The sequence below is a fragment of the Rhipicephalus microplus genome, chromosome 5 (genome assembly GCF_043290135.1).
Source record: "Rhipicephalus microplus isolate Deutch F79 chromosome 5, USDA_Rmic, whole genome shotgun sequence".
NCBI classification, from domain to species: Eukaryota; Metazoa; Arthropoda; class Arachnida; order Ixodida; family Ixodidae; genus Rhipicephalus; species Rhipicephalus microplus.
In genome coordinates, this window is record NC_134704.1 from 17,371,625 (window position 1) to 17,399,107 (window position 27,483).

A 27,483-nucleotide genomic window follows, 5' to 3' on the forward strand; every position below is an offset into this window, starting at 1 on the left:
CGATTATTGTCGAACTCTTACATGCCAAAACAACGCGCCGTGGTGAGAGACTACGGATTCGTGTGACCACCTATGGTTCCATAACGTGCACTTAAATGTAAGGATACCTGTGTTCTTTTCATTTTTTTTCAATCAATATGCGGCGTGAACCCCTACCCTGAACATCTTAATGCAATTATGTGTATTAGACCATCTCGCATCACCTCACAGCCACGCGTCGCGAACTACTGCGTGGTACCGGTCTGAAGAACGATGCCGGTAAAAAACAACAAGAAAATGATCGGTATAATGTCAGCCGATTCTACTTGCTCGCACAGAATTTCCAAGGCTGCAGTGAGATAAGAACAGCGTTCGAGCAGAATTGAACCGGAGCGTCAGCTATGTGGCTTCCTTCAAGGGCGTGGCGTGACGATGTTTTCCCATTCAAAGCACAAATGCTGCTCCTCTACTGTGAAACCCGAAGAAGTGCGTAACACGGTCACTCAGTGATTCCCTCTCGTAGAGTTCTCAATGCTCCGGTTTCCATGCCGTCAATCGATAAAGTTAATGTCTGCGGTAACCATGTGGTTTCCCCACCACTAGTGGAAACTTTTTGGACGGATTCGCAAACTCTGAGTGAAAAATGCGCACTACTTTCTGAAGTACTTTATCGGCTTTCTGCTCGTTAGGCGGCTGCATTTCCGATGGAGGCGGAAATGTTGTAGGCCCGTGTGCTCAGATTTGGGTGCACGTTAAAGAACCCCAGGTGGTCGAAATTTCCGGAGCCCTCCACTACGGCGTCTCTCATAATCATGAAGTGGTTTTGGGTCGTTAAACCCCACATATCAATCAATTTCTGCTCGTTACGGCAGTTGAGATACGTGCAGTCTGCAGCTAGTTCTGTCAGGTTGTTTCCCCGTCAGGTGTCGCGATCGGGCGCCGTTGTATAGTGCCGGTGGGAGGAGCAATAGTGTGTTCTTCGAGGCGGTACTTTTCCTTAACAATTTTGCGGCGCAAAGTGCGGGTGGGAGACGGTGCTGTGGTAAATATTGTGATTTCTTTTTGGTTGTTGCTTCAAAAAATAAATTATTTCAATCCATCTTGGTTAATTCTAACCCTGTTTAGAGCATTCCTAGTGATGATTTAGGCTTTTATTGAGCGCTTGATTTCAAGACGAACCCCGCCACACAACATCTATGAGTGGACGAGAGCCGGACCTCTGAAGCACTACGCACTAAAAAAAAAAAAGCACGTCACTCAACGCCCTGCCATAACGCAGCCTGACGCAGACAATGCGTTCATGTCAATCGTCAATTTGGTACATCTTCGTTCTGTGTTTGCATGTTGTGGATGTACTTCATACCCTGATACTTGTGAGTCTACGACGTTTAAAAGGTGGCGCTCGGGTGGACCAACTACCGGCAAACAGTGGAAATGTTAAATACGCCTGCGTGAACAACGCCCTTGCTCCCCCTTTTGCTGGTTGTATTTGAGTGGGAAGACGCTGATTACGAAGCAATTTATAGAACTGGCAGAGCAGTGGCCATTTGGTGCGGCTTTTGGACAAACTGTGTTACGCAACGTCTTCGTTCCCCTGCCTTGCACATGGAATGTGGGTATAGATATTAGCCAGTTGGAGGGACACAATCCCGCTTTATAATCCGGTGTTCGCTGTAATCCGGTGTTCGCTGAGAGCACTTATGTCGAAGTTCCACTAAACTAAGCAGTAAAAAGTCACAGCTTTGCTGCAAAGGCGAAGCAGTGAACGCGATAGCAACAAATTGAAAGGTTACGCGCAGAACGGCCAGCAGGTCTAAACGTGCCCCGCGTTTCTCACGCAACAAATGACGCACGAAACGTATACTCTCGGGTACAGATGAACGCGAATAAGCGTCTTAGTTGTTACTTCGCTGTGTCTAAAAAGCGCGCTCTTTTTTCGCAAACGTAGACTGTGCAACGATTGCAGTGACCTTTGTGCGCCCGGTAACTAAAACAGAATCGTTCTGGTAAAATCCGAACACCACGATCCTCTCTACCGCGAGATAAGGGCGCACGAAGATCGTCGACCTCCTGCTTTTTGCGGGGCAAAGTGCCGGTGGTAGATTAGAGCGCGGCCGCCACGTCGTGACGATGCTGTTACGCGCACTCATTGCGCCGTCTTTTTCTGCTGGTAATCCTGAACATTTATTTATTTATTTATTTATTTAATTGATTGATTGATATGTGGGGTTTAACGTCCCAAAACCACTATATGATTATGAGAGACGCCGTAGTGGAGGGCTCCGGAAATTTAGACCACCTGGGGTTCTTCAACGTGCACCCAAATATGAGCACACGGGCCTACAACATTTCCGCCTCCATCGGAAATGCAGCCGCCGCAGCCGGGATTCAAACCCGCGCCCTGCGGGTCAGCAGCCGAGTACCTTAGCCACTAGACCACCGCGGCGGGGCTCTATTTATTTATTTATTTACAACACGATGTTGTGGGAGACCAGGGGAAAAAAAGCTGATACAATCAGCTTGAAAGGTGTCCTGGCCACCCTACACGTGCTACAGCGTAAAAGGTGGTAACGAACGAAAAACAAAATGACAAAAGAAGATGAAAATAAAATGTACACATAATATATTGTACATGAATAATATTCATGCAAAAGTATGTACACATATTATATTGTACAAGACTATCCTTCAAGAAAAAAAAGTAACGTGCTTTTATAGACATCATAAAGAAAACATAATAAAAAACAATTTTTTCCCTCAGAAACAGTGAAATACGAAAAAGAAAAAGTCGGCGTGATTTATAAGGCATATTCATGGTAATGTTATTGTGGTGAAAATTCTCTGTAGCTTTTTAAATGAGGTTTCCCGAATGTTAAAAAGCTGCTCTTTACTGATTATATTTAATAGAGCTGGGAGCGGGAACCGAAGCATTTGTTGACCATAGTTAGTGCGACATTTCTTGATTTGGCATTCTTCAGGTTTGCGTATATTATACTTTAGTAGAGTAGCCTATAATCCTGCTAGTGCTTGTAGAGTACTAGATTTTTTCATCAAGCTAGATTTACACTGCCGACACGATAGTCCCCCCTCCCCTCGATATGCCCGTCAGAAACGACAAGTGGTAGCTATAGATAGCTTGCGGTTTGAACATTGAAGGACGTGCTCCTCGGTGGCTCAGTGGTTAACACCTCACTCTCATGATTCAAAGGATTGAAGTTCGATTGCACGCGGAGTCCTTTTTCTGGATTTTTTTCCTTTTTTTGCATTTTCGTAGATATATAGATACGTATACATATACGGTGAGTGATGGCGACGCCGACGTCGACGCTGACGCCGGCGGCAAAATCCAGCCAGAGTGCCCATAAAATTGCTATCGCAATAATTGTTCCTTTTGAGCTTAATGTAGTTCCTGTCGCACGCAGTAGCAGTGCTTTCAAGCGTTATGCATGCGGGACTGGAAAGTATAACCAACAAACTTGAACAAATGTTAACGTAGCTCTGTGTCCTTGGTACTGTGAAAGAGTATTTTGACCAGCGAAATATGATCGACTTTTACGAATGTCTTGTATGTTCCTGTTACTTAAGCGGTGGCGTAAGTACAAGTAGGAAGTACTGAATAATTCCATGTGTGTAAATTTCGAGCTCCTACTCATGGCATTCGGCATTCGAACTCAGTTCTTTTTTTTTGCTCGCTTGACTATAGATACTTAATTCAAAAGCGCTTTTTTTTCATAAAACAGAAGAACCGCTATGCCGCAGTTCAAAATTTTAAATACGCGAGAGCTGGAATCAATCGCTAATAAGAAGTGCATATGACACGACAGATAAGTGTGTTTATTTTCGCCTGCCTCAAACGAAAGCAAAGAACATTTAGACAAGCGAAAGAACTTGGGGAGCAATGAAATGAATTGGCAGTCTATGAAAGTGGCCGCTCATTTGACAAAAAGAAAAATGAAAAGAAAAAAAAGTAAGGAAATAATTCGTAGGGTTAGTGTGAACACTAGTACGTGCCCGCCAACTGCAGCCAGAAATTCATTTACTGTTTGTAATGAAACTTTCATGCACTTACTCCATTTTCATGTCATTAGAAAACCAATTAAACTTTCCGGAATGCCGGGGCATTTCGAGAAGGAATGGGTGAAGATAGTGAATGCTTTTCTTTTTTTGCTGAAGCAGTCCGATATAGCTGACAACGAAAACCAAGTAAGCTGCATTTACATTGTCGTTCTGGCACTGACACTTTTATGTCGTAGCATATTGCGTGCACTGCTGCATATTTTCTCATATCGAATCGCATGTGTTTCACTTAACCTGTGCACGTTTGTTTCGTGCCCGATGTTGCTGTAGCGGCTTTTGCTGAATGAGCTGTGCCGATGTGCTCTATTGTGGATCATCGGTTGGTTTTACAATAGGCCGCCGTTGGTGTAACACTGGTGGTCCACGAGTGCGCATCTTTGCAGTGGTAGGGTAGGGGACACGTTTTAGAAGCCATCGCTGTGCCACGCATTGACACGGATGCAGTATTCCATGGTGCTAGTATCACTATACTTTACCAAATAAACTGTCTCACTCAGTTTCCTGTCCCCACCCCTCCCCTCTTTTAGTGACATGTATACTATGTGATACTCTTGTTCATGTTCCAAGCACATCCGGTCAAGCCCTTACTTTCTGTCTTCCGAGTAGCCCTAAAAAGTCTTCTAAATACAAAAATAGGTGGTTCTGGTTTCAGTTAAGAGTAGTAATAGGTGAATGGCAAGGAATATAAGTGATAGTCAAGTGAAGTGTGAAAGTTAACTCCACGCAAAGACCACTCAACTGTCGTGATAACTAACGAAAAGTAATTGAGTGAGTTCATTGAAATAGCAGACGATTTTCTATTTAGCATCTGGCGTCATTGCGGCATCTGGTGTAGCAAGTCTCAACCTCGCACCTATTTCTAGACGGCCTCTGCGATTCGCTTCCGAAGCGCGCGAAACACAGTCAACCCGAGGAGTACATCAGGGCACCCGTGTTGGCCAACGTGGGAGAGCCGCTGCCAGACACCCAAGTAAAGGATCAGGGTAGCCTCCATATTTTATATCTCCTAATGAATTTAATTATCCTGATTTCTCAAAAGAAAGAGCCACTCATATCGATCGTCAACCATAAAACCGAAGAAAGCGAGCGGTTAAGTTATGACTTCTTATCCGTTAAAAAGTGGTTCAGCGAGAGAACATGCATAACATTTTGCGTCACTGACGGGTCATTAGGCTTTTTTTTTAATTTTCTACTTTTCTCAAAGCCTCCTGGTCGAGAAATATTACTGCGCAATCTTGATGAATTTTTTATTGGAATCAAAATAAAAATAAATGAAGGAGTTCTTGTCATCGTTACTTGATGACAGCTACCCCTTTTCCCTCCACTGTTACACAAAAAATATTGAAAAAACAAAATAGCATATATAGATATGTACATCGTCATTCTTTATTCTTTCCTCCTCACTCATGATTTTTTATTTTTTTGCTAAAACCTCCCGTGATCATCGTGCATGCAAGTCAGGCAGCGTAATTTGAAATCGAACATCAATTCAACTCTCTCCGCAACCAAGTCGGGCGTTTCGTCGGCGCGATGAGGACACGGTTTCAACGAGAAATGGGGCGTAAGCTCCACTCGCCCAGTCAGGAATGATCCCTCTAAAGAATGATTGGGGGTTCTCGCTCGGAGCTCCCGTTATGTCTCTTTTTTTTTAAACCGGTGCCTCAGTTTCTATTTGGTTCTTTGTTAGAGCTTGCACGTTTAAATAGCCCGTGATGCCCAATAGCCAAAACAAAAAGCATTGACGCAACAATTAATACCTACAAACCGTTTAGAGAATATTTTTGTTCGGCGGCGACTGTGTTCCTTCAGACAACCATAATGACTCACCTCTCGGGGAGACAGTGTGCACGAATCCACTCTAAACGTCTGTCTTCTTTATATAACTTATGCTGCTCGGTTCAAACATGGTTGCGTGTGCGTGCAACTTTCCGACAAAGACGCCTACTTGCGTGCATCGGCGTTCCAGCTTCTGTTTCTCGCCTGAAAGGTAGCTGCAGTACGTAACTTTTACTTCCTTTAATTTTCACCGGTACATGCGTGATATAAATATCTAAGCACACGTGCTCACGACTGATCTCACTGGCGAAACAATCCTTACAAAAGGGTCCATGTGGGCGATGTGTTACGAAATTCTGCACAAAGCATTGATGCTCTCATCTTCGTGCCGCAACGAGTGCTCGCGCCACTGAATGCTTTGCTTTTTTCTCTAACAACAGTTGTCCCAGATAACTGTAAATTAAAGCACCGACGCGTTAAGATGAAGTGATGTTAATTGCCTTTAGTTATGTGCTTAAATTTTTGTTTTCGAAATAGCGTTGATGATAAATAACGCCCTGTTCATGTTAGTGTGATCGTTAACTCTTAGAAGATGTGTTTCGTTCATATGACGTAATTACAATTGCCGCTGTCAGCGTCGTCGAGCAGGTTTCATGGGTTCGTGTGGATTATAATATTTAGGGTTTCACGTGCCAGATCCACGATTTAATAATGGGGCATGCTCTGGTGGAGAGCTTTGCAAATTTTGACCATTTTAACTCACGCTTACACGGGCTTCTTACAACACGCCTCCATCGAGATGTTTCCACCGCGGCGTGGCATTGAACCCCCGTAGTTCGGGTCAGGTATAAAAAAAAAGAAAGGAGGGAGCATTACGTCACGGGATTGAAGCCCACCTTGTCGGCCCAACACGTGATCAAAGCGTCAGAGCTTGCGGTAGGTTTTAGTACTCTCGATGCTCTTCCGTCTTTGAACTACCTGCGTGAGCCAACCGGTCTTTGCCGAACCAGCGCGTTTCTATTAAAAGCTACCGGGAGCCGTACCACCCGTACTCCGAGTTATCGGCAAGTCTCGTTGATAGCGTGATTTCGCGCAAAAGGTCACGTGTTGGGCCGACAATGCTTGCTTCAAAACGACACGGCTTGCCAAGGCTGCCCACGTGACGTTCCGAAGAAATACTTGCGGGACCTATGTCTACGATAGGAAAGCAAAACGAAATGCTTTAGTTTATGATGGTACAAAAGCGCCAATGGTATAGCATAGCCATGCATTTTTTTTCTCCACAGATTTAGCAGATAACGATCACTCTTCTTATTGCCCAACATGGTGAGTTAAGTGTCCACTGGCGATCAAGCATGTTCTTAGATCTCTTTCTTTTTGGAATAGCTAAGAAGGACCATGCAGGAGCAAATAGCCAGATCACTAATAGGCTAGAAGGGTATTTTAGCCTCGTATTAACCGGGACTAATCACTAAAGGTTTATTTTTCCTCTGTCTGGGAAGACCTTGAAGAGGCCTCTCACCAGATCTCAGCATTTCAAGCAGGCTAGAGAAATGCTTTCACTGCAGGGGCGCTCACGATCTCGTCTGTCAAGATTTGCAATGCTACGAGCCCCTGAAAAAGGTCAAATGTCAGACTTGATGTCGTTTGCCCTTCATCTAACGGGAAAATTCACGCTGTGAGAATTATTCGAGGTGACGTGTGTAGTTTGTTGTGCAATCTGTTGCTTGAATAGAAGTATGAAGGTGGATATAAATATGAAAAGATACAAACGGAATCTGTGAATGTTATGTTTTTCATACTTCGCATTGAGAAAAGTGCGAGACTAACCTGTTTTCATTTTGTTGGCGTTGGTGCACTCGCCTATCTCGCATCGTATACCCGTGCCAGCCGTGACAAGACTTGGCGTGTTTTTGGTGAATGTGTCCCTTGGAGCAGTTATAGTAGTGCGATTCTGTGTATCATGATAAAGATAGATGATACATACCAGCCTCTCCAAGCGTGCGCGCATACAGGAATATACCCCCAGTAGAGTACAGAGAACGTCGAAACGACACAGCAACACTTGCGTGCACGACGTGGCTTGGGCATGTCATGTGAATTTAACCTTGCGTGCGCTTGGCGTGTTGGTGCGTATGCGATGTGTGATCTTCCGGCTCCGAGTTAATTCGATACCGAAGAGGGCATGGAAGGAACTTGGCTTGCGAAGTCGACACCGGGCGAGTAGCAACGGTTTCAGCTCACTTCCTCGCATCGTGCTTTCGTTGCTCTTAATGAAACAATGGAACATTCTAGTGGTACAAAGCATTTCATTAGGCATACAACAACTTCTAGTGTCTAACTAAAACTTCGCATGTGACCTGGTGAAGCGCTCTTTGAGAATTAAATGATAAACAAAACAAGAAAACACGTGGAAATGTGATTTCTTTTAACCTACACTCTAGATATACTTTCCCCTGGTGGGTCCTGGAATGCGCGCTACAGCGGCAGACATATGCCCTTTTACGCGCTGTGCTCTCGCCGCTTCGTGCTGAGACAACAACCTGCACGGAAACCGCTTCTCTGCCTGGAGTGGCCGTATTCTGCTATACCAGCGCTTTACAGCGTAGCTTCGAAAGCTGAGCTCAAATGGGCGAAGTATCGTCCAGCACACAACATTAAATTGCGCGAAGAGGGCAACACGTAAGAACACACACACAGTGTTGTTGGCCTGGTTAGGTCGTAGATTCAGGAGACGAAGTGCATGAAGAAGATTGCACGTAAGAACACGGAAACATGTTCTATACCATACGTAGCGTGGTCATGCATGGTACAGTATTGCAAGGCGTGGAAGAGAGAAGGCAGGAGCAAGAGAGAGAGTGTGCAGCATATTGTAGCGGAGGCAAGTTGGAGGTTGCAGGCATGCAGGTGGTCAAACACAGTGGAGGTTCCTTCGGGGCTAAACAATGCCCACGTTCGACTACCTTCGCACAACTTTGCGTTTCATCTTTGAGGCTTCCCTTTGCTCCGCTATACATGGGCGTGTACGACGTTGAGTAAGTTAGTTAAAAATTGTAGAGTTATGCGAGATCGGATACAAAAGATTTAGCTGCCAGCCTTGCTTCGTATACAATTACCATTTATGCCATTTTGCCTTACAACTTGTTGCTATCACAATCCTTGTGGTGCAACTGTCAATTTTTCGTACTTAATCAAGAAATATTCCAACTTATGTTCTAAGGTTTTGTTAAGTAGTTGCGCTGAGCGAAATGCACAAACGAGTTACGAAACAAGAAGACAGGACAGATGCCGTACCAACTAGCCCAAATTGAAGCTTTGCTCAACTGTTATTTCCAACGAGCGTGTCCTTCAGTTAGTTCGCGAGTGGGACGATGCGTTAACGTAGTGGTATAGTGTAAACACCGACGCAAGAAGTTCACTTAGACTGTAGTGTTCATCCCGTTGTTTACCGTTGCGTTACCCGTTCCTACTACATCCGGGTTGCCACGTGTTTGGAGCATAAACACGAGAGTGCCGACGAGTGCGGAGCTGGCATACCATGGAACAGCTGCGCTTTTATTGCTGCTGCGTTAGGGTTGTTGTTCATCGAAACTTTGGAACGATGCAGTGATCGACCCTGTAGGTGCACCATGGAGGGAATTCTACGGCATGTGTGTTTGCTGCTTTAGTTAACTGTTCCATCTGCCGTAACGTAAAGCAGCTGTGAAGAACGCATGTGAAGAACCTTAAGAAACAACAACAACAACAACAACAACAACAACAACAACAACAACAACAACAACAACAACAACAACAAAAAGTTCAATTCTGTAATAGTGGTCATCACTTTGAATAGCTGTAAAAGCACGTCGCGTTAGAGCAAGCAGCTTTTCCAAAAGTTATTTTTTTAGCAAACCTACTTGGTTATAAACACGCAAAATAGTGCTCCACATCGCAGCCGGAGACATCCAGAAACAGATGAAAAATCAAAATAAGGACATTGGATACTACACGATTTTGGGAAGCGTAAAAACAAAAAAGAGAACATTCCCAATTGACCTGAAAAGATGCGCGCAGTTCGAACATTCACGCCGTATGATGGCATCACTATTTCTTTATTGTGCTTTTTATCAAGATGCATTCTTTAACAAAAACGAGTCGAGTGCTTGCTTCAAAACTGTCTTTGAGGAAACGATGAGAAAGGTGACTGTTTGAGCGAGCGCAATGTACTGTTGTTTGTGCACGAAGTTTGAAGTGTCTGTGGCGGCTAGCGTGTCTTCGACGCCTGCTGGATCGGTGCTGGGAAATATTGTTTCCGCCGTTCCTGACCTTAGTATACGTCGTAACCGAACGAGTTTTCTCGCCTCCATCTCAGAAAGCGTCTAAGCTGATTTCCTTTCTTTTCTGTTATTTCTTTCTCTTCCTCTCTCTCTTTCTTTTTTTTTTCTCACCAGGCAACATGCATGGTACCCTCTCACGCTGCTTGCTAGTATAAAGCCTGCTGTCAGTATCAGACTAGGTTTTCAAAAAGTGTGTGCGCTCAGCCTGGTGAAATCGACAGGAGAGAATGAGATTATAGAAGTGTGTGTGTGTGTGTGTGTGTGTGTGTGTGTGTGTGTGTGTGTGTGTGTGTGTGTGTGTGTGTGTGTGTGCGTGCGCGTTGTAAGAAGAAAGACGTATTAACGATGTCTAGTTGTGCAGGCACGTTCTTACGTTCCAGGAGGGTGCACGGAAACAATCTAGCATCAGGAATACTAGACGCAAGTCATCGGAGAGGAGGAGCTGAGAATTCAAAGGAGTTCGCAGCGACCCGTCACGCCGTGACCCTGTAGAGACCGTCTTTTTTTATTCCTCTCATTTCACTTCCGCATCTTCACGTTTTCCTCGTTCAGGGTAGGCAATTTGTATTATTCTGCTGCGTTGCCTATCCAACTCCAAACCAAGTCTCTGAAATATTTAAAACGATACCCCCCTCCCTCCTCCTCTTGCGAGAAGTGTGTTTGTTCATCCCAGTGCCAGCGAATCGGCTTCTATTTCGCTACATCGAGTATTTTTTTTTTCATTTTCCTTATATCACTCCAGCTACTTCATTGACGCGAACCTTCTGTTTAAACTGGCTGGATTGTTTTTATTACTCTGCCAAAAGAAGCTCGAACAAGGTTCCCTTTTCGTCTTTTCTTTCTTTCGTTTTCATTTATTCACTCCTGATTCTTCTTTTTTTTATCCCGCGTGTAGTTATCACCGATGCGCCAGTTCTTGCGGACCGACGTGCTACAGCGAACCGCGAGGTTGCTGATTGATATGCGCGGGTGCCCGCCTTAAGCGATATCTATCACGCTCCAATGACGTCATGTATACAAATAGATGCACCAAGAACATGAGGTGTAGGGAATAAGTTGGGAGCACAGCCGGTGGCAGGGCCTGCGGCAATTCTGCGCATGCGCAATGTGGCGAGATGAAGCGAATGTAGCGACTGCGGGTTGAAATTCCAATTCCTCTAGTCGGATTCTCTCTTCAGTAAACAGGGCCTAGGAGCGTGGCGTATGCTCTCGTCTGCATGGCTTCAGTTCCTTGACCTCCCAGCCGATAATGCCGCAGCGATTCGTTCGACGACGTACTAGCTTTTTGTGCGTTTCGTCATGCACTCGCCTGTGTCTGACCCAGCGATAAGTAAGTGGTCATTACAGTGACCTTAGTCTAAGCACCAATTAGCTCAGCCGACAAGGCTTGTGGAGGGGTTATAGCTCGTCTTCCGTGATCCGCGTGAGAGAGAGAGAAATAAAGAGAAAGAGAGAGAGAACTATTTTAATGGGAAGCTGGAGAGGTTTGCCTGGTTTTTCGCCTGACAGGCTACTCCAGTTGCCGGGAAATGACAGTGATACATCCACTGATAAGCACACAACACATACAGTTACATACACACATAACAGTCACATAACACATAAAGTCTCTCACACGCACTGCACAATTTACAACGTTTCGTTCAAGCCTGCGGCCCGTAAGAACGTCAGTAGCGCTTTTGTAGAGTCTAACGCACTGGAGGTGTTCTGCCATGGGCCTAGAGTTACTTCACGCAGGCTACCGTGTAACCAAAGAGGAGACGAAACAAACTATTAAATTCGCGTTTTTTTTGTTCAAAATCAAGCATGCTGTGACCTTCTTTTATGAGCATGAATGCTAAGCGTTAAAAATTAAACTCAACTTTGTAGTTTTCAAGTGTTCCGTTGCGTCGCTTCTGCCGTATGGCCGAAATTTCCGGAACCCTATAACAAGGTGTCCCTCAAAGTGAATGTGTGATTTTGGGACGTAAAACCTCAGATATTATTATTATACAATGCGCATGATGCAGTGCATTTATGAAAATTATCGTTATATACAGCTCTCATTGTGTCTATGTACCAAGGCTCGTATGGAGGCGTTCGTATCGAATTGTTCCACATGATCGCAAGAAACAAGGTAGTGAGTTGAATTATGTATGTCCTATGTGACCCTGTGTGGTGATTTAGTTCGAGAACTATGTCCTATTGCTCCGTAATTTGCGCGAAGTTCATTTTGTAGTTCATTTCAGGCGCAACGCCCGTAACATTTTCCATGAGTTGGGTATTGCAAGAGGCAGTGGTCTGAAACTCAGCCTGTCCTTCTTCTTACAGTGAATTACTTGCTTCGATTGATATGTGGGGTTTAACGTCCCAAAACCACCATATGAATATGAGAGACGTCGTAGTGGAGGGCTCCGGAAATTTCGACCACCTGGGGTGCACCCAAATCTACGCACACGGGCCTACAACATTTCCGCCTCCATCTGAAATGCAGCCGCTGCAGCCGAACTGGTTGTGTCGCGAATTTTTTTTTAGAAATGGTGTATTGTGCAAATCAACATCTTTAAACTTCGCTTGCTTTGAGTTATAATGAAAAAATTTAGACCTCTGTGCTCGTACCATGACGCCCGTTCATAAAGTGACTATAGCGTAAAAGGCTGCATTTCGCTTCTTCGTAATCATAGAGGATTCAGTGCATCTTTATTTCATTGATTTTAATATATTGTGGCACAAGCGATAAAGAGCCTTTGTACTGTAGTATTTCCATAGATATAGGAAAAATACGACGCCTACTTGGCATTCATCTTAGGAGTTTATATGACGGCGCACAGCTCTGCGTACAACTTTTGACCTGGTGGTGATGCGTATTTGGTGAAGTAAATCAAAATAGCGGGAAAAAATTCTATAAAAATAAGACGAGCACCAAAATAAGTCTAGAACATAGTGTCAGGCTGACCGGATGTTTTCGAAAGGGATTCCCTCAGACATCATAAAATAAACACAGTGGTGACGAAACAACTTCAGTAAGACCTCGAAATTCATTTGTTTCAATGTTTCGACTATAAGCTTTCATTCACACAGCGGACATACCTAACACTATACGGCAGTGTATGCTTGTTTTAAACTTTAAACTATGGAAAACTAACTAATACCCCGCACAAAAGTCACAAGGGGCCCTTTTACGGTGCTTTAAACCAGCAACACCACATAAGAGGCTTTAAATCGCATTACTTTTTCACATCAGGAAGCGAAATGATGAGTTCATGGTGTGGAAAAAACCCGGGATTTCGGGCATATGCACAAAAAGCTTTGTACAGGGTTCCCACATCCGGAGAAATGGGGATCGTGTGAAAAAGAAAAAAAAAGTGAATGGCCTACGCATTTGTTTACCACGTGGCCCTCATTATGACGCGTGCGCAGTGTAGCTCCAGGAGCTGCATATATATACACGTGTTCAGAAGCTGGTAGCCTACAAGCGCTTAATGGCGGAGGCTCCGTGACCGCAAAGTGTCTCAGTTTTGCGGATTATGAGCGGCCAGCTTGGCCCATTCCCCAAATCGAGAAAGACGGTTTGCGCAACCATTTTCACGCAATGCCAAGCTTAGATTCCTCCTCCCCCACTCGTAACCTCCTCTGCCGCATAGGCCCCTCATTATCCTCGGCTCTCGGAAGCAGCAGCCGTCTCGCAAATGGCTTTCAGGATTTTCAGACCTACGTTCGGCTTGCATGCCCCTGTTGCATGTTCCTGCGGTCAGCCGAAGGAGCTCGTGGTGGCAAAAGAACGTGCGTTCACCGGAGAAGGTCCGCTTAATTACATCTGAACGCCGCTTGCGGGCGGCTTTAGCGGTGCGAGTGGAGACAATCTTCCGAGCGCGGCTTCACGCGAGACCGTTTTTTCCAGTCGAGGATGCGACGTACGGGCTGGGAAAAGCTGCGATATGCGAGCGCCCCGCACGTCTAGCGGTGCCTATGAAGTGTTTAGGGCACGAAAACCACGTGGTGTCTAATGTAAGGCGGGCTTACCGGGGGGGAAGTCATGGGAATTTTTAACGACCGCGGTCGAGCCGGAGAAAAGCTTTGGTTGCGCTCTTCGGCGAAGTGAGGGTCGACGTTTACAAAACAGTGCGGAGAACTTCACCCGAGACGAATGGTTGGAACTGAGTCAGGTGGCGCTGCGTATAAATAATGAGCGAGAGAGTGGGAGATAGTTGTCACTGTTTCAACGGGCCAAATGAAAGCATAACGATCCCAAATGTACGTCAGGACACTGAAATACACTACCGCTCTAGGAGCCGGCAGTGTTAATATTGTCAACGCGTCTAATCGGTCGCTTCGAATCGTCTTTGCACCGTGGGGCAATTTTCGGCCACCGCCAAACATGGCAGGCCAGCGCTTCCGTTTCCGTGCCGGACGGCGTAACTTGCCGAATGTGGTCTGTCGCGTTGTGCCGCAGTGCAAGGGTTAGGCACCTCAACGGTACAATACATCACGCGTAGGCCCTGGGGTTGTGCTTAGCGGAGCCATTGACCTTTGTGAAAGGAAGGAAGGAAGGAAGGAAGGAAGGAAGGAAGGAAGGAAGGAAGGAAGGAAGGAAGGAAGGAAGGAAGGAAGGACGGAAGGAAGGAAGGAAAGAATTAAGGAAGGAAGAAAGGAAAGAAGGAAGAAAGAAAGGAAAGAAAGAAAGAAAGGAAGGAGGGGAGGGAAGGAAGGAAGGAGGGAGGAAAGGAAGAAAGGAAGGACGGTGGGAAGGAAGGAAGAAAAGAAGAAAGAAGGAAGGAAGGAGCGATGGAGAGAGAAAAGGAAGAAAGGAAGGAGGGAGAGAAGGAAGGAAGGAAAAAAAAGGAAGGAAAGCGCGTTGGCGTGTAAACAGTTTGTTTTCGTCTACATTAAAGCTCCTTCTGCAATGCTTGTTTTCCATCGTTTAACAAAAAGAAAGAAACTAGCCAGTACCTGAATTTCATGCAATATATTTTGCATTTAAAATTGTTTAATCAAGACAACCCCCCGTGGTGGTCGTCGAGTGGTTGTGCGGCTCGACTGCTTACCCGAAAGCAGCAAAGTGGTAGAGGCTCGTGGGCTTAGATTTTGGTGTACCTTGAATAATCACAGGTGTTCGCAATTTTGAAACCCTCCACAACGGCGTCCTTCGCAATCAAATCGTAGTTTTGTCACGTAAGATGCCAATTATTTTTCGATCACGACTTTTCGTACGCGCATTGAGGAAAATAAGTGCCAGGCCCTCGTGATATCTCAGCAAAATCAATGGCGGCATATTAAAAAGCAAAAAAGGCAAAAGGAATAAAAGCAATGTTTTCTCACGATTTTTTTACCCAAACGCTACTGCAGCCATGCCTGCCACTCAAGCATGCTAGACAGCATACAGGCCATGCAGTGAAGCAACAACAATAAACAATAATAACGATACCAAGATAACAAGAATAATACAAACAATAATAACGATGACCAAGATAACAACAGAGAAATATGCAAGAAGTGACAGCAAGGCTGTCGTGCACTGTGAACACTTTCGCAATTGTGCTTCTGACTTTATTCCCCGCGCGGCTTCACAGCTAACCTGTTCTTCAGCGAGGTGTCGAGAAAAAACATCCAGCAGTGTGTACCTCAGCGCATCGTTCCGAACGCCATTTCTCTTATCAATACTGCCGGTCTTCTTATCAGTTGCCGCCTCATCTACTCGCTGTTGCTTTTGCACTGCACTTCCGAAGTACGCTTTCATTACGAGGAGTGGTGATAAGTGCGCCGTCAGATCGGGCTCATGAGGTGAGAACAGTAGCCTCTATTGTGGCGCCTACTTCCGTTCGTTGTCTCGCTCAAGCTTGAGGCACCCGATCCAGTTAGACAGCGTATATTCTGGCCAATGTTTTCTATCGGAAGCACCCGACATCGTCGACGTCTCAGCCGAGGCACCCACACGGTTCTTCCCGCCTTCTTATCTATAGTAATAACCAGTGTCATTCCCAGTCTTGGGTGCGCCTCGTTGCCGATGTTCCTGTCGAAACTCTCGATGGTCGAAGCGGCACGTGACTTAGGTTCATCGTTGAAGTTTTCTGCGTCATTTCGATTGTATGTGTACGCACGCTGAACGCTGTGCGTGCGAGCGATTAAGTTGCCCTCTGATTTATCTATCATTTTTGTCGTCCCTTTTTTCTATGTTGATTGATTTGTGGGGTTTAACGTCCCAAAACCACTATTTGATTATGAGAGACGCCGTAGTGGAGGGCTTCGGAAATTTTGACCACCTGGGGTTCTTTAACGTGCACCCAAATCTGAGTACACGGGCTTACAACATTTCCGCCTCCATCGGAAATGCAGCCGCCACAGCCGGGATTTGATCCCGCGACCTGCGGGTCAGCAGCCGAGTACCTTAGCCACTAGACCACCGTGGCGGGGCCCTTTTCTCTATGTTCTCCGTAGTGAAGCAAACAGGGTACAACCTCGTTATCCTCCCTGTCTTTCCTTTACCTTTCTTTCGCCCTCACCCTCCATGTACTCTTTCATCGTCTGCACTCTGTCGACTTGTCTCCAATCAAGTATTCAGCGAGCTGTTATAAGAAATTAATTCACTTATTTATTTATCAATAATGCCGATCTTTCGAGGAGGTCATCACAGGAAGGGCTAACGTATAAAACAGAAAAGAAGCACCGTTTAATCATTCGTAGCATGCAAAATAATAGGCAATTAATACTTGAAAATCAGTATTAGCTATGGTCGCTTGGTAAAACTACAATCCATGGCGGAATCACGAGTTGTAGTCTTACAATGCGTATTACTACTACTGATTTTCCTGTATTAATTGCTTAAATTAGTTCCCATTAATGTGTTTCGCCGCAATTGGAACAAAGCCAATGTACGTAGTTTGTTGTTTGCTTGTGCTGTTCCTCATTTGCCTGTACCATTCGTTGTTATTATGCCTAAAGTCACCGTTGGCTGACATGCCTGTTTTGACGAATACTTCTATTAAGTAAAGAACTTCTTAAAACTTCTGAAAATTTCTACAGTAAGAGACATCCAGGCTAAGATATTTCTTGAAACTACTTCACGTATGCGAGCAAAGATGACTGCGTCATGCTAAGCTCGACTTCCCTGGACAAAAAAAAAAGCTGGATGAAACACGAGAAGAAAATGCCCTTTTGTCATTGTCATGAGGGATATTAACAGGTAGTATTTGTACATATTTTAAAATTTTATAAGCCACTAATCAGCCCAACTTGGTATATTATGTCAGTTAGCGAAGGTATAGGAATGTCAGGTATAAATAAGCATCACCATAATGGCGCGAAAACAGAAACAGGTGAAATCAAAAAGGGGCACAGTGGGTTGACAAAACGGTGGGTATTAATCTTAGCCTAATAAAGATGAGGTGGCTGTTACAGCATGTGGAGTGAAACCTTTATAATCCACACATTATGAACTAATCACATAAGAGTATTCAGCGGTAATGCTTAACTTCAGTTCAAAGACTATATTTACTGTATCTGGGCCTTTTAGTTGGGTTCCTCGGCCTATAACTAATAGAATTCGTTTGTTGCCTCACCTTACTGTGGGCATCGCGTTCTGATCTCGTACATTATGACACGGGTGAAGGCTCAGATGATATTCCCTGTGAGCGACAGTCTGCTTCGCCCGCAGCCGCACAGGCTTGTTTTATTCAACACAAGAAAAATTAGCTGTAATCCGAGACGATGTGAAGGCAGGGGTGTGGGGGGAGCGTAGTTCTTGGCCAACCTTGGCGACATTGTTCACCTGATGGTAGATTCCCGACGCCTTCAGTTACTCATAACGCGTAGGAGGAGAGCCAACGAGGCTATTGCGAAAAACAAGGCTTCCATTTATTTTTGCCTCCCTGGGCTGCACCTTTGGTTGATGATAAATGGCTTATGAGAGGTCTACATTGATGCGTCATTATTTTCCAAATATACAGGCGCGCCCAGACAAAAAATATAAGCTAGAGATAGCCGAAGATCAGAACGTGCTTGCTGATGATAACAACAATGTTTTTGTTACTGCTACTTGCAAAGAAACTGGAAACGCCACAGAGAGCACCCGACATCACGATTTTATGGATATATATCGCAGACGAGGCCTAGACTTGCCACAACGCATAGAGTGTATGCCATAGCTTTCCTTATCTAAACAGAGGATAGAAAATACCGGGATTCCGACGCAAATGGTGGGAAGATTACTCCTGGAGGTGTTCTTTGTGCGCCATGCCGCATCTGCATTGAGTGCACAATGCCGTGACAGTGACAGAGCCAGGCAGTTCGATGACGCCGGAGGTGGCGGTGTGCGGGGTGCTGAGGGGAATGTCGAGGGGGTCGCAGTAGAATCGGGTCGTTACGAAACTCGAGCTGGCAACAGAGAGCAAGCCATTATCGATGCGGGATAGTGAGCGTATAAAGAAGAAGCTGTGGTGGAAGTTCGTCAAAACTTCGCTGTCTATGAAAAATGAATCGGTTGGAGTTCAGTGGAAACGCGCATCTTGGAGCGTTTCTTTTTAATTATTCTTAAAACGTTTATCTTGGATGCGTCTGCCGTAAGTTTTGTTCGTGTTATCCTTAGTGATTCAGTCTGAATACAAATATACTGCATTCATATATACCTCTCTCTGCCTAAATGTTCATGTTAACGTATTTGGAAGATGAATGCGAGTTTGCTGCTTAGCGAAACATTTTTAATCCAAGAAAATTGAGAAACACTTTTGATAAAGTTCTATTTTTGCTTTGATGCAGTCGCGCTGGCACATTGAAATTGCGTAGTCAGTAAGCATCACTTTGAGGTTTCCTTCCCATCGTACTGTTTCAGAGCCAGTATTCTTTTCAAGGGATCGAAAGCACATAGTTCTTTCCTGTATAGTTTTCGTATAGAAAATAGAAAATGTCCTCTACGAAAATCCCGTGGATTTCTAGGCATTTTTGTTGAGTGTAGGAAACGTTCTGAAAAATCACTTGAATAAAAAATGGAAACTGCGGCCCACCTTATATAAACCAGGCTCTCATGAACATTGTACCCCGTGGTTGCTCTTGTTACCACAAATAGGATTTCGGGCGAGCTGTGTTCAAGTTATGTGGGTGCATAGATTGAATTATGTTTGTTTTGATGTCTCGTCTAATGATGACTCGAACTACTAGCTATTATTTGTTGTAATGTTAATATTCTTTGTGTGAATCCAGATGTAGATCCCTAGGTGTAATGTGATTCGACAATTTGCGCATTTTTATTAATTTTCTCTTCGTATTTCTTTTTCTCCTTTACTTCGTACTTCCTTTAGAAAACAAGTGCTTCTCTACCGTCCACGTTCCTAAACGTCCGATCCCAACTAATTGCTGTAACCCATACTCGCGTCTTTCGCTATTTACGGCGTACTCGTACATATAAAGGACAGAGACATGAAAAGTAAGATTTGCATTCGTCTAGAGCTAAGCGAAATCCTGAAACATCATTTTTTTTCATCAATGCGCCCGAAGTTCTAGTTGGCTGGTAACAACTTTATTAGTAGTCTGGCAGAATTCGACGACAAGGCCTTAGGTCTCCCGCGTGGGGACGTGAAGACCTTGCCTGACCGCCACCTCGCGGGTCTGCTTGACGGCCCAGAGTTAGTGGCCGAGGCTGGGGCTGCATTGGGTAGCGGCCCACCGTGGCGGAAGGACTCCGTATACACTTAGCACCTTGCGGATTTTTGGTACTATACCAGAGCATGTTATTTAATGTGGATACTTCACTACGGCATATCCTGCATATATTCGTCGGATATATATTGGGCATGGTTTCTCAAACATTGAGGGGTTGTTCCAGTTATTTGACGCCATGCCGCCAAGCTCTCACACTATATGTTAACTCAACTCGTGGAAGGCCTGTTTCAGTCACGCACTGATTTAGTTTCTGCTGTAGGATCAGGACTATTTTATTTCACTGACTGAATCTATGCTCTTCTTCCACAGTAGACTGTGCTAGCACATGTCTCAAGCAGTGCTACTATCCGATGTGTGCTGTTACTGTATTTTGTGAACCTGCCTAATACTGCGTGTTCTTCACACCCCATTGGTTAATTCGTAGTACAGGAGGTAAACACACGACGTCATCCGCAAAGGGATGCTAGCGCGGCAGTCACCATACCCGTATGAGAATTGCAACTCGAATGAGTTGGTACGGATTCATCTTGATTTTAACAGCGCACTGCAGAACGAAGACTGGAAGAAAAGTAAGGTCAAGACACGGCTGCTGACTCGCAACTGAATTTTATAAAGAAAGAACATGCAAATATAAAGGTAAGAAATAAACAGAAAACAAATAATCGTTGATATAAAAATGTGCAGGTAGCATTTTCCCCTCCACAAAAGCTGAAATCCGCGTGCTCAAAAGTCAAGAAAAGCATTGACACACAATCCAGATGAAAGGGGATGGTTTGCAGCGTTTGCGGTATGAAAAACTTTTCAGTACATTGAATGCGTAATGACCATCGTATACCTGATCCCACTCTCATGCGCAAAATCATATATTGAACAGAGCGGGAGATGTATCAATATTCGTCTTAGGGAGCATGAATGATCACTATCAGACACCAAACCATTTTCGTTCGCCGAACTTTGTTAACAGTGTGGTTGCATACCGTTTTTCACTGACACTAAAATACTGTCACGTCATAAACAATAGTTAGCAAGAGAGATCACCGAAGCGTTCCACATCCAAAAGAAAGGGGATAATTGTATCAGCATACCCTCTATCGCGCTAAGTGATGTGGAATTCTAATATCTAAGCGCCACCTGCACATGTTGATATCAATAATTATCTGTTTTCTGTTCATTTTTTTCACCTTTATATTTGTATGTTCTTTCTTAATAAAAGTCAGTTGCGAGTCGGTGCCCTTACTTTTATTATAGTCCTCGTTCTCCTGTGCTCTGTTAAAATCAAGATGAAACCGTACCCGTAGTCGTGCGTGGTCGTCATCGTAAAACTGCAACGAAAGTTCTTGGCCGCGCATTTTGCTTCGATGTATTTTCTCATATACTCACTTGACATTCAGCTGTTGTATATGCCGTATCGCTGAACGACCGCAGTTACGATTGCCGGATGTACGCACTCGCTAGCACCACTTGGCTGGCCGAGCTCAGTGAATACCTCCTACAGATAACCTAGTAAATCCACCAAGACATACGTCCATGCAATCATAGTGGACGGTGATTGCGGATTTTAACTGTAGTGTAGCAATTGTGGCGTAAACTGATGTGAATTAGAGTGGACAAAAAATCACCCACTTCGCCGGTGGGGTTCAAACCCACAACCATCGAATGATTGTGGGTTCGAAAGCCACCGACGGCAATAGTAATACTAATTCCCTTCAATTCTTTTCCGTTTAGTACATAAATACCACACTACAAATAAACACAATTATTGTCCCCTACACTTTTTTTTTGGCCTGACGGTCGTTGGATACATTTGGTCGTGTCTAACAAAACAACGAGCATCTCAAAAAAAAAAATCTCCTTCTTTCGTGTTTCCTATACTTGTGTCACGTGTGAAGCGTAGTAAAGCTTGTCGTGTGAAAATGTTCAATGAATAATTGACATGGCTTGCTTGGATCGATTCAGTGTCTTTATTTTTTAGGAGTAACCTTGTCGGTGTTATGAAGGGTGTGAAAAAAGTGAACCGAATCGAATACTACTCGAATAGTTTTAGAGCAGTAAGGTAACCGTTTTCAAAAGGTGACTAGAATTTTACAACTCTTTATTTAAGACAAATATTAACCAGTTTTGACGAAGTAACATTAACGTTACATTTAACCAAAACAAAATGCCACAATTATGTGAACTAAGATTGAGCTCGTATACAGTAGCAACTAGAACCCTCAAGGTATTTGTTAACTTTAAAATCAATACAGCAGTTACTTCAGTATTCAAGGCAATACTTACTTTGCCACTTACTTTTTATAAACACCAAGTCATAAAAGTTGAATAATATTTCTTGAATTATCATCATGAATCTCATTATTCTTGTGGTGCAGTGAAGACACTTTCACTTCGGCAACACTGGAGCGTAAAGAAAAACAAAAAGTCTTTCATCAGTTGATAAGAAAAGCTTCGATGATACCTTAAAAGCTTGAACCACACGAATATCAGTAATTCACTCATACCAACAAGAAAAATTATCCTTTTGTCTTCGAAAGTGTTGTACCTTTGGGGTTCTCCCGTCGCTACTGATCAATCGAAAGGTATTCAGAAAATAATCGATAGTTCGAATATGCACTACTTCATTCGAGTAGCGAATCAAATATAACGCTATTCGAATCGTTATTCGAAATTGTGGAATATTCGCACACCCCTATGTTTTTCTTTCCGCAACGACTGTATTTTTCTCTCCTTCAATCTGTATATGTTGAACTGACACTTAAGTTTTTTTTTTCTTCTCTTCTTTCTTCCCAGGCGCCCTGGTCACAATGAGCTGCCTTCACCTCTTCGCCCTTGCTGTCCTCGCGACATGCGGATTCTTTTGTGTCGTGCACGCCAACATGGAGGGTAATACGGAAGCTCCACTCTCCTTTCTCGTTGTACCGAGTGCAATTCGAACCAAGGCTCATTCTCGAAGCTTTACCTAACCGTGAAACCTGTATGTAAGCCTAAGTTTGTCTCCCCCCTCCTTGCCCGCTAAACTGAAACTAAATGCCAAGACTAAATTGCTAAATTGCACTAACACGGCTCACCGTGAAATCGTTTGCCGCCTGCCGCAGCCTGCCATTCCGGGGCTGGACTCGGAATTTTTTTTATAAGCGCGTGTTCGCATTGGTCAGTCGGATTCACTGATGCTATCGTGATTCACTGATGTATTCTCACATATTTTCAGCTTAAGACATTTTTGCTTATAAAAGCCCGAGTGTGTGAACGACAGCACGCGCACTTTGACACGTAAGCTGGATCCACTCTTGTAACCAGAGTGGTCTTGTGGTTGTGGTGCATGACTGCCTCTGCCGGAATCGAATCCCAGCCACGGCTGCCACATTTTCGATGGAGGCGAACGTGCTTTATGAGGTCGTTTGCTTGGATTTAGGTGCACGTTAAAGAGCCCTCCACTACGGCGTCTCTCATAACCGTATGTATCGTGGTTTTGGGGCGTCAATTGCCAAAAACTATTATACATTGTATTTTCTTATTTTCATATCAAAAGGTAATTCGGTATATAAAGCTCGTAAGTATTCTCTTGAGACCAAAGTTTGACATGGAGCCGTGTTGGTGAAAATCATCCAGCGATGCCCTAAAACGATTTCTAACTGCGTTTTCCCCTCTGCTTGGTATAAGATAAACCGTCTCTAAGACCTGGGCAGTAACAGCCATATCAGGAATAACCTGTCGAATAATTCTCGGTATTTATGCACCTTAAAAAAAGAACAAGGATGAACAGCGAACCCCGACTGCTTGCCAACTATATTGCAACTATGTTTTTTTTATATTTTGTCTATATCACATGATCGTGATATGGCATCACTCGTATTTTGATGTAAGCTGGTAGCCGCACTATGATGCACCCCCAAATCGTATTTATCTATTCGGATTACAAGTAAATGCATAGCGGCGCGAGTAACTTTACTGTCGGCGTTTGATTACACATTGCACAAAAGGTCAACTGCTCATTAAAATTGCATAAGGGAAGCGGTTACCAAACTGCAAAGTCGATCATTAATGTTCTCTTCGGAGTTGTCGCTGGCTGGCTAGGACATAACGCGTCTGCTCAAGAAGCCGTATCGATTTTTTTCGTAGGAATACTTGGAGCTTTCTCGAATTTCTATTACCGTTTGAACTGTACGCGTCTTGTCCAACTAAGGTGGTGCAGTTTTCACGGTGTATTAAACTATCCTTTCAGTTACGGTGTGTACAAATGGAGACGCCAAATTCAATGGGACGTCATGCAACGATTGTTTCATTAAATAACTTGAAACTTGATGGGCACATTCGTGCAGGCCTTCTGAGTCTTCTGAGTGTAAATCAGACTGTTGAAAAATTAATTAGATTGATTGATTGATTGATTGATTGATATGTTGGGTTTAACGTCCACCACCATATAATTATGAGAGACACCGTAGTGGAGGGCTCCAGAAATTTCGACCACCTGGGGTTCTTTAACGTGCACCCAAATCTGAGCACACGGGCCTACATTTCCACCTCCATCGGAAATGCAGCCGCCGCAGCCGGGATTTGATCCCGCGACCTGCGGGTCAGCAGCCGAGTACCTTAGCCACTAGACCACCGCGGCGGGCAGAAAAAATAATTAGATAATTAGTTACACCCTCATTAACGTTAATTACAAGAAGTCGCAGCAGACCATGTATTTCTTAATTTCCCTGCTAGGAATGTAATACTGAGTGTTTTGACATTACACCACGCAGATTTGACGCGTTTCTGACAGCGCATTATAAATCATGACCGAAGGGGTTGAAAACCGTGAGGTAGTGAGTCTCTTCTTACTTAAAAAAAAAAGACTGAACGAGAGCATGTGCGTCAGCGTATTTAACCATTTGCTAACATGTAAGCAAGATACTCTTGAACAGTACAGTTAGGTAGAAAAGTTTGGGTACCAACTGATACCGAAATGGACATTTTTTTGCGTAAGCTTGAAAGCAAGTGGTCCACTTGAAGTCCACCCGCTCGACCAGAGAAGCAATCGTACACTATGGAGTTGCGCTAGAAAGAGAAACGCATGTACTTATATATTTCTGTAAGTGTCAAACCTTTGCTCGCGACTTTACATATTAAAGCTTTGTTGTAGAATAGCTTCACAGAATACAAGTGAAAGTTCGCTGACCTTGAATCAATCTACGTACTCCAGGTGATTAAAAGCACGGCTGCTGCATAAATGCGCTCCATTACGCAAGAAACTCTCCGCAACTCCCCAGCCGGCATTCTTTGGAATGTTCGCTCTCATCGTGGCACAGCCTTGATTGCGTTTCGAGACCAGAAGGTGGCTGATGGGGAAAACGCAGCGGGTGTGTGTGTCGGTGATCTCAGTATCACCGAGAATGCATCCACTGCGTATGTGCAGATAGGCTAAGAGGGATTGCAAGAGTGGACGAAATAGGCCGCGCAATGGAATTTACGATAACGCGCACTTGACATTGATGGAATATAATGCAGAGTATTTCACACGCAACCGAGCACGCTAATGGTGCGCTATCCTCGAGTTCCAGCTCGAGGAGCAACGCCCCCCTCCCCCCTCCTATTCCACCTACCGTTTCTCCACAATACCAAACCTACCACAGAGAAGCGTATCTTTCTCCGTCAGCACAATAATGAAGCAATCAGGGCGCGAAAATTCGCCTTAATATCGGCCTCTCACCGTCTCGCCCTCTGGCAATGTGCGAGCAGTGTTTCCCGCAGCTTGTGATCTTCACAGAGCCACTGTTCGGGGGAAAAGCACTCTACACGTTTTTCGCCACTTCTATACGTAAGAACTATTCGCCTTCTCGGTCGGTTTTAACATAGTAATAGCAGCAGCACGTGCAGCTACACAAATTTTTTTCAGTCACTTTATTTATTACTCTCTAACACTGAAGCCGAAATCTTGTGTTTTAAGTTGTGCTAGAGTAAAGAGAGACTATTTTTCGCCTTTCAGATAAAAGGGAGGCGCTCAAAGTCAAGGACTAACTCTTATAATGTTGTATCTTGTTTTAAAAATGTATTTGAAATATTTAATCATTCACAGAAAGAAAACTCTTGACAATGAACTGGCTACTCGTTAAGGCTTCGGTTCCTCACTAAGACTGCAAGGCTGCGCCGGCACACACAGCCGGAAGCCAGCCAGCACCTGTATTTGTAAACTTAGTTCAGTACCAAGTACTAAAAATTGTTCAGCATTTTGAGTACTTGAGAAAATAGATATTGTGGGCTGTGGAAATCGTATTGATGACTTTAGGCTCCTAAAGCGAGGGCTTAAGCCAGTAAAGCTTCAAGAAAGACTAGATGGTGTGTTTACACTGCTGAAACACGTTTTATTTAGAAAACAAATTACTACACACGAATACAAACAGGTCCAAGGAAGGTTTCAGCAGTGAAAGCACACCGTGCTTGTATGGTAGCTACAGTCTGCTCGACTGCTGAGCTGAAGGTCGCGAGATTAAATCCCGGCCATGGCGGGCGCATTTCTGCCAAATCGAAGTGTATGTGACGCCCGCGTTCTTAGGTTGGGGTACTCGTTAAAAAAACAGGTACGTGACTGAGACTTCAAGAGCCGTCCACTACGGTGAGCCTCATAATCATATTGTGGTTCCGGGACGTGAAGCCTTAACATTTGCAGTTATTCTATGTTAGACACAACAAATGGTTCAATTAATTATTGGCTGAGCCTTTAGAAAGAGTTATACACATTGCTGTCCACAGCGTGCATGACATTTCTGTGCACATATTTCTGTATGATATCATTAAGAAGGTCCTAAAGCCAGCTAGCAGCAACGTCTAGAGGAATTCGAGTACGTGACTTGAATACCAATGAACGCTCGAGCCTTTGCCGCAGCCTGAGCGCTCTATAAGACTAAGTTCTCGACTGCAGGAATTAGGGTGCCAACTGTAGTCGTGGCACGTAGTACACTCCAGGTTGCATACAGGTGGATAACGTCGTGCGTTGCAACATCAAGTTGATTACGCTGCATGTAAATGGTAACGATGCAAGTCGAGTTCACCCTTTTGTCGAGCGGGAAAATGGGTGATACCCTTTTGTGGAAACGCCGAAAAATTGCCGAAGAACATCGCTTTATTGGTCTCACCTCGAGCGTGTTACACATAAACGAAGTGACACATCCAGCGCGGAAAACAACACGATATAGGAAGTGTTGTAGAGGCACATCAGGCGTTGTGTGGTACGTAGGGGTCCCCAGAAGCATTCAGCATTACAATAAGAAGCTTACCTAAGTCTGCCGGCATTAGAAGGCTCAAACAGTGTGTTTCCACAGAACTGATTTTCTCCGCGCATGCGCTGTTGTGCTATAATAACATAATGATCTAGCCAGCTTTTTTTAACACTGTCACCTTTACTTTCCCAATACTAGGTATGTTTCTCCGGTGTTTCTAATTTATATTTAGAGAAAGAAGACAGTGTCAATTACACCACCTTAATGCGCTTTTCTGACGCCCATCATTTGCCTGAAACTTGCTACAAGACATGCACATCTCATGGAGAAAGGAAACATAAATGAAAGACAAGGTGATTAACCAGGAGGTTTCCGGTTTGACACCCTGTACTCCTTTTTTACACAAAAGTAAGGGTAGAGCAGCATAACGCAAAAAGCCCGTAGACAAATGACAGACATGACCTGTACCCGCAACGGGTGCTGTACGCTGCGTGGCCTTGCGTTTC

At 44.3% G+C, this 27,483-nt stretch overlaps 1 protein-coding gene across 4 annotated transcripts in view; it reads left to right on the top strand.

The window, feature by feature from the left end:
* Positions 1–27,483, top strand: part of LOC119174939 (acetylcholinesterase-1) — a 163,496-nt gene that overhangs the window by 129,500 nt on the left and 6,513 nt on the right. For all 4 annotated transcript variants that reach the window (XR_012895295.1, XR_012895294.1, XM_075894925.1 and 1 more), the window contains exon 4: positions 22,569–22,661. Coding sequence is in view for 2 of the 4 variants with exons in the window: in XM_075894925.1 (XP_075751040.1) it covers positions 22,569–22,661 (93 nt within the window). In the remaining 2 variants the exon portion in view is untranslated. The remainder of the gene's footprint in view (positions 1–22,568; positions 22,662–27,483) is intronic.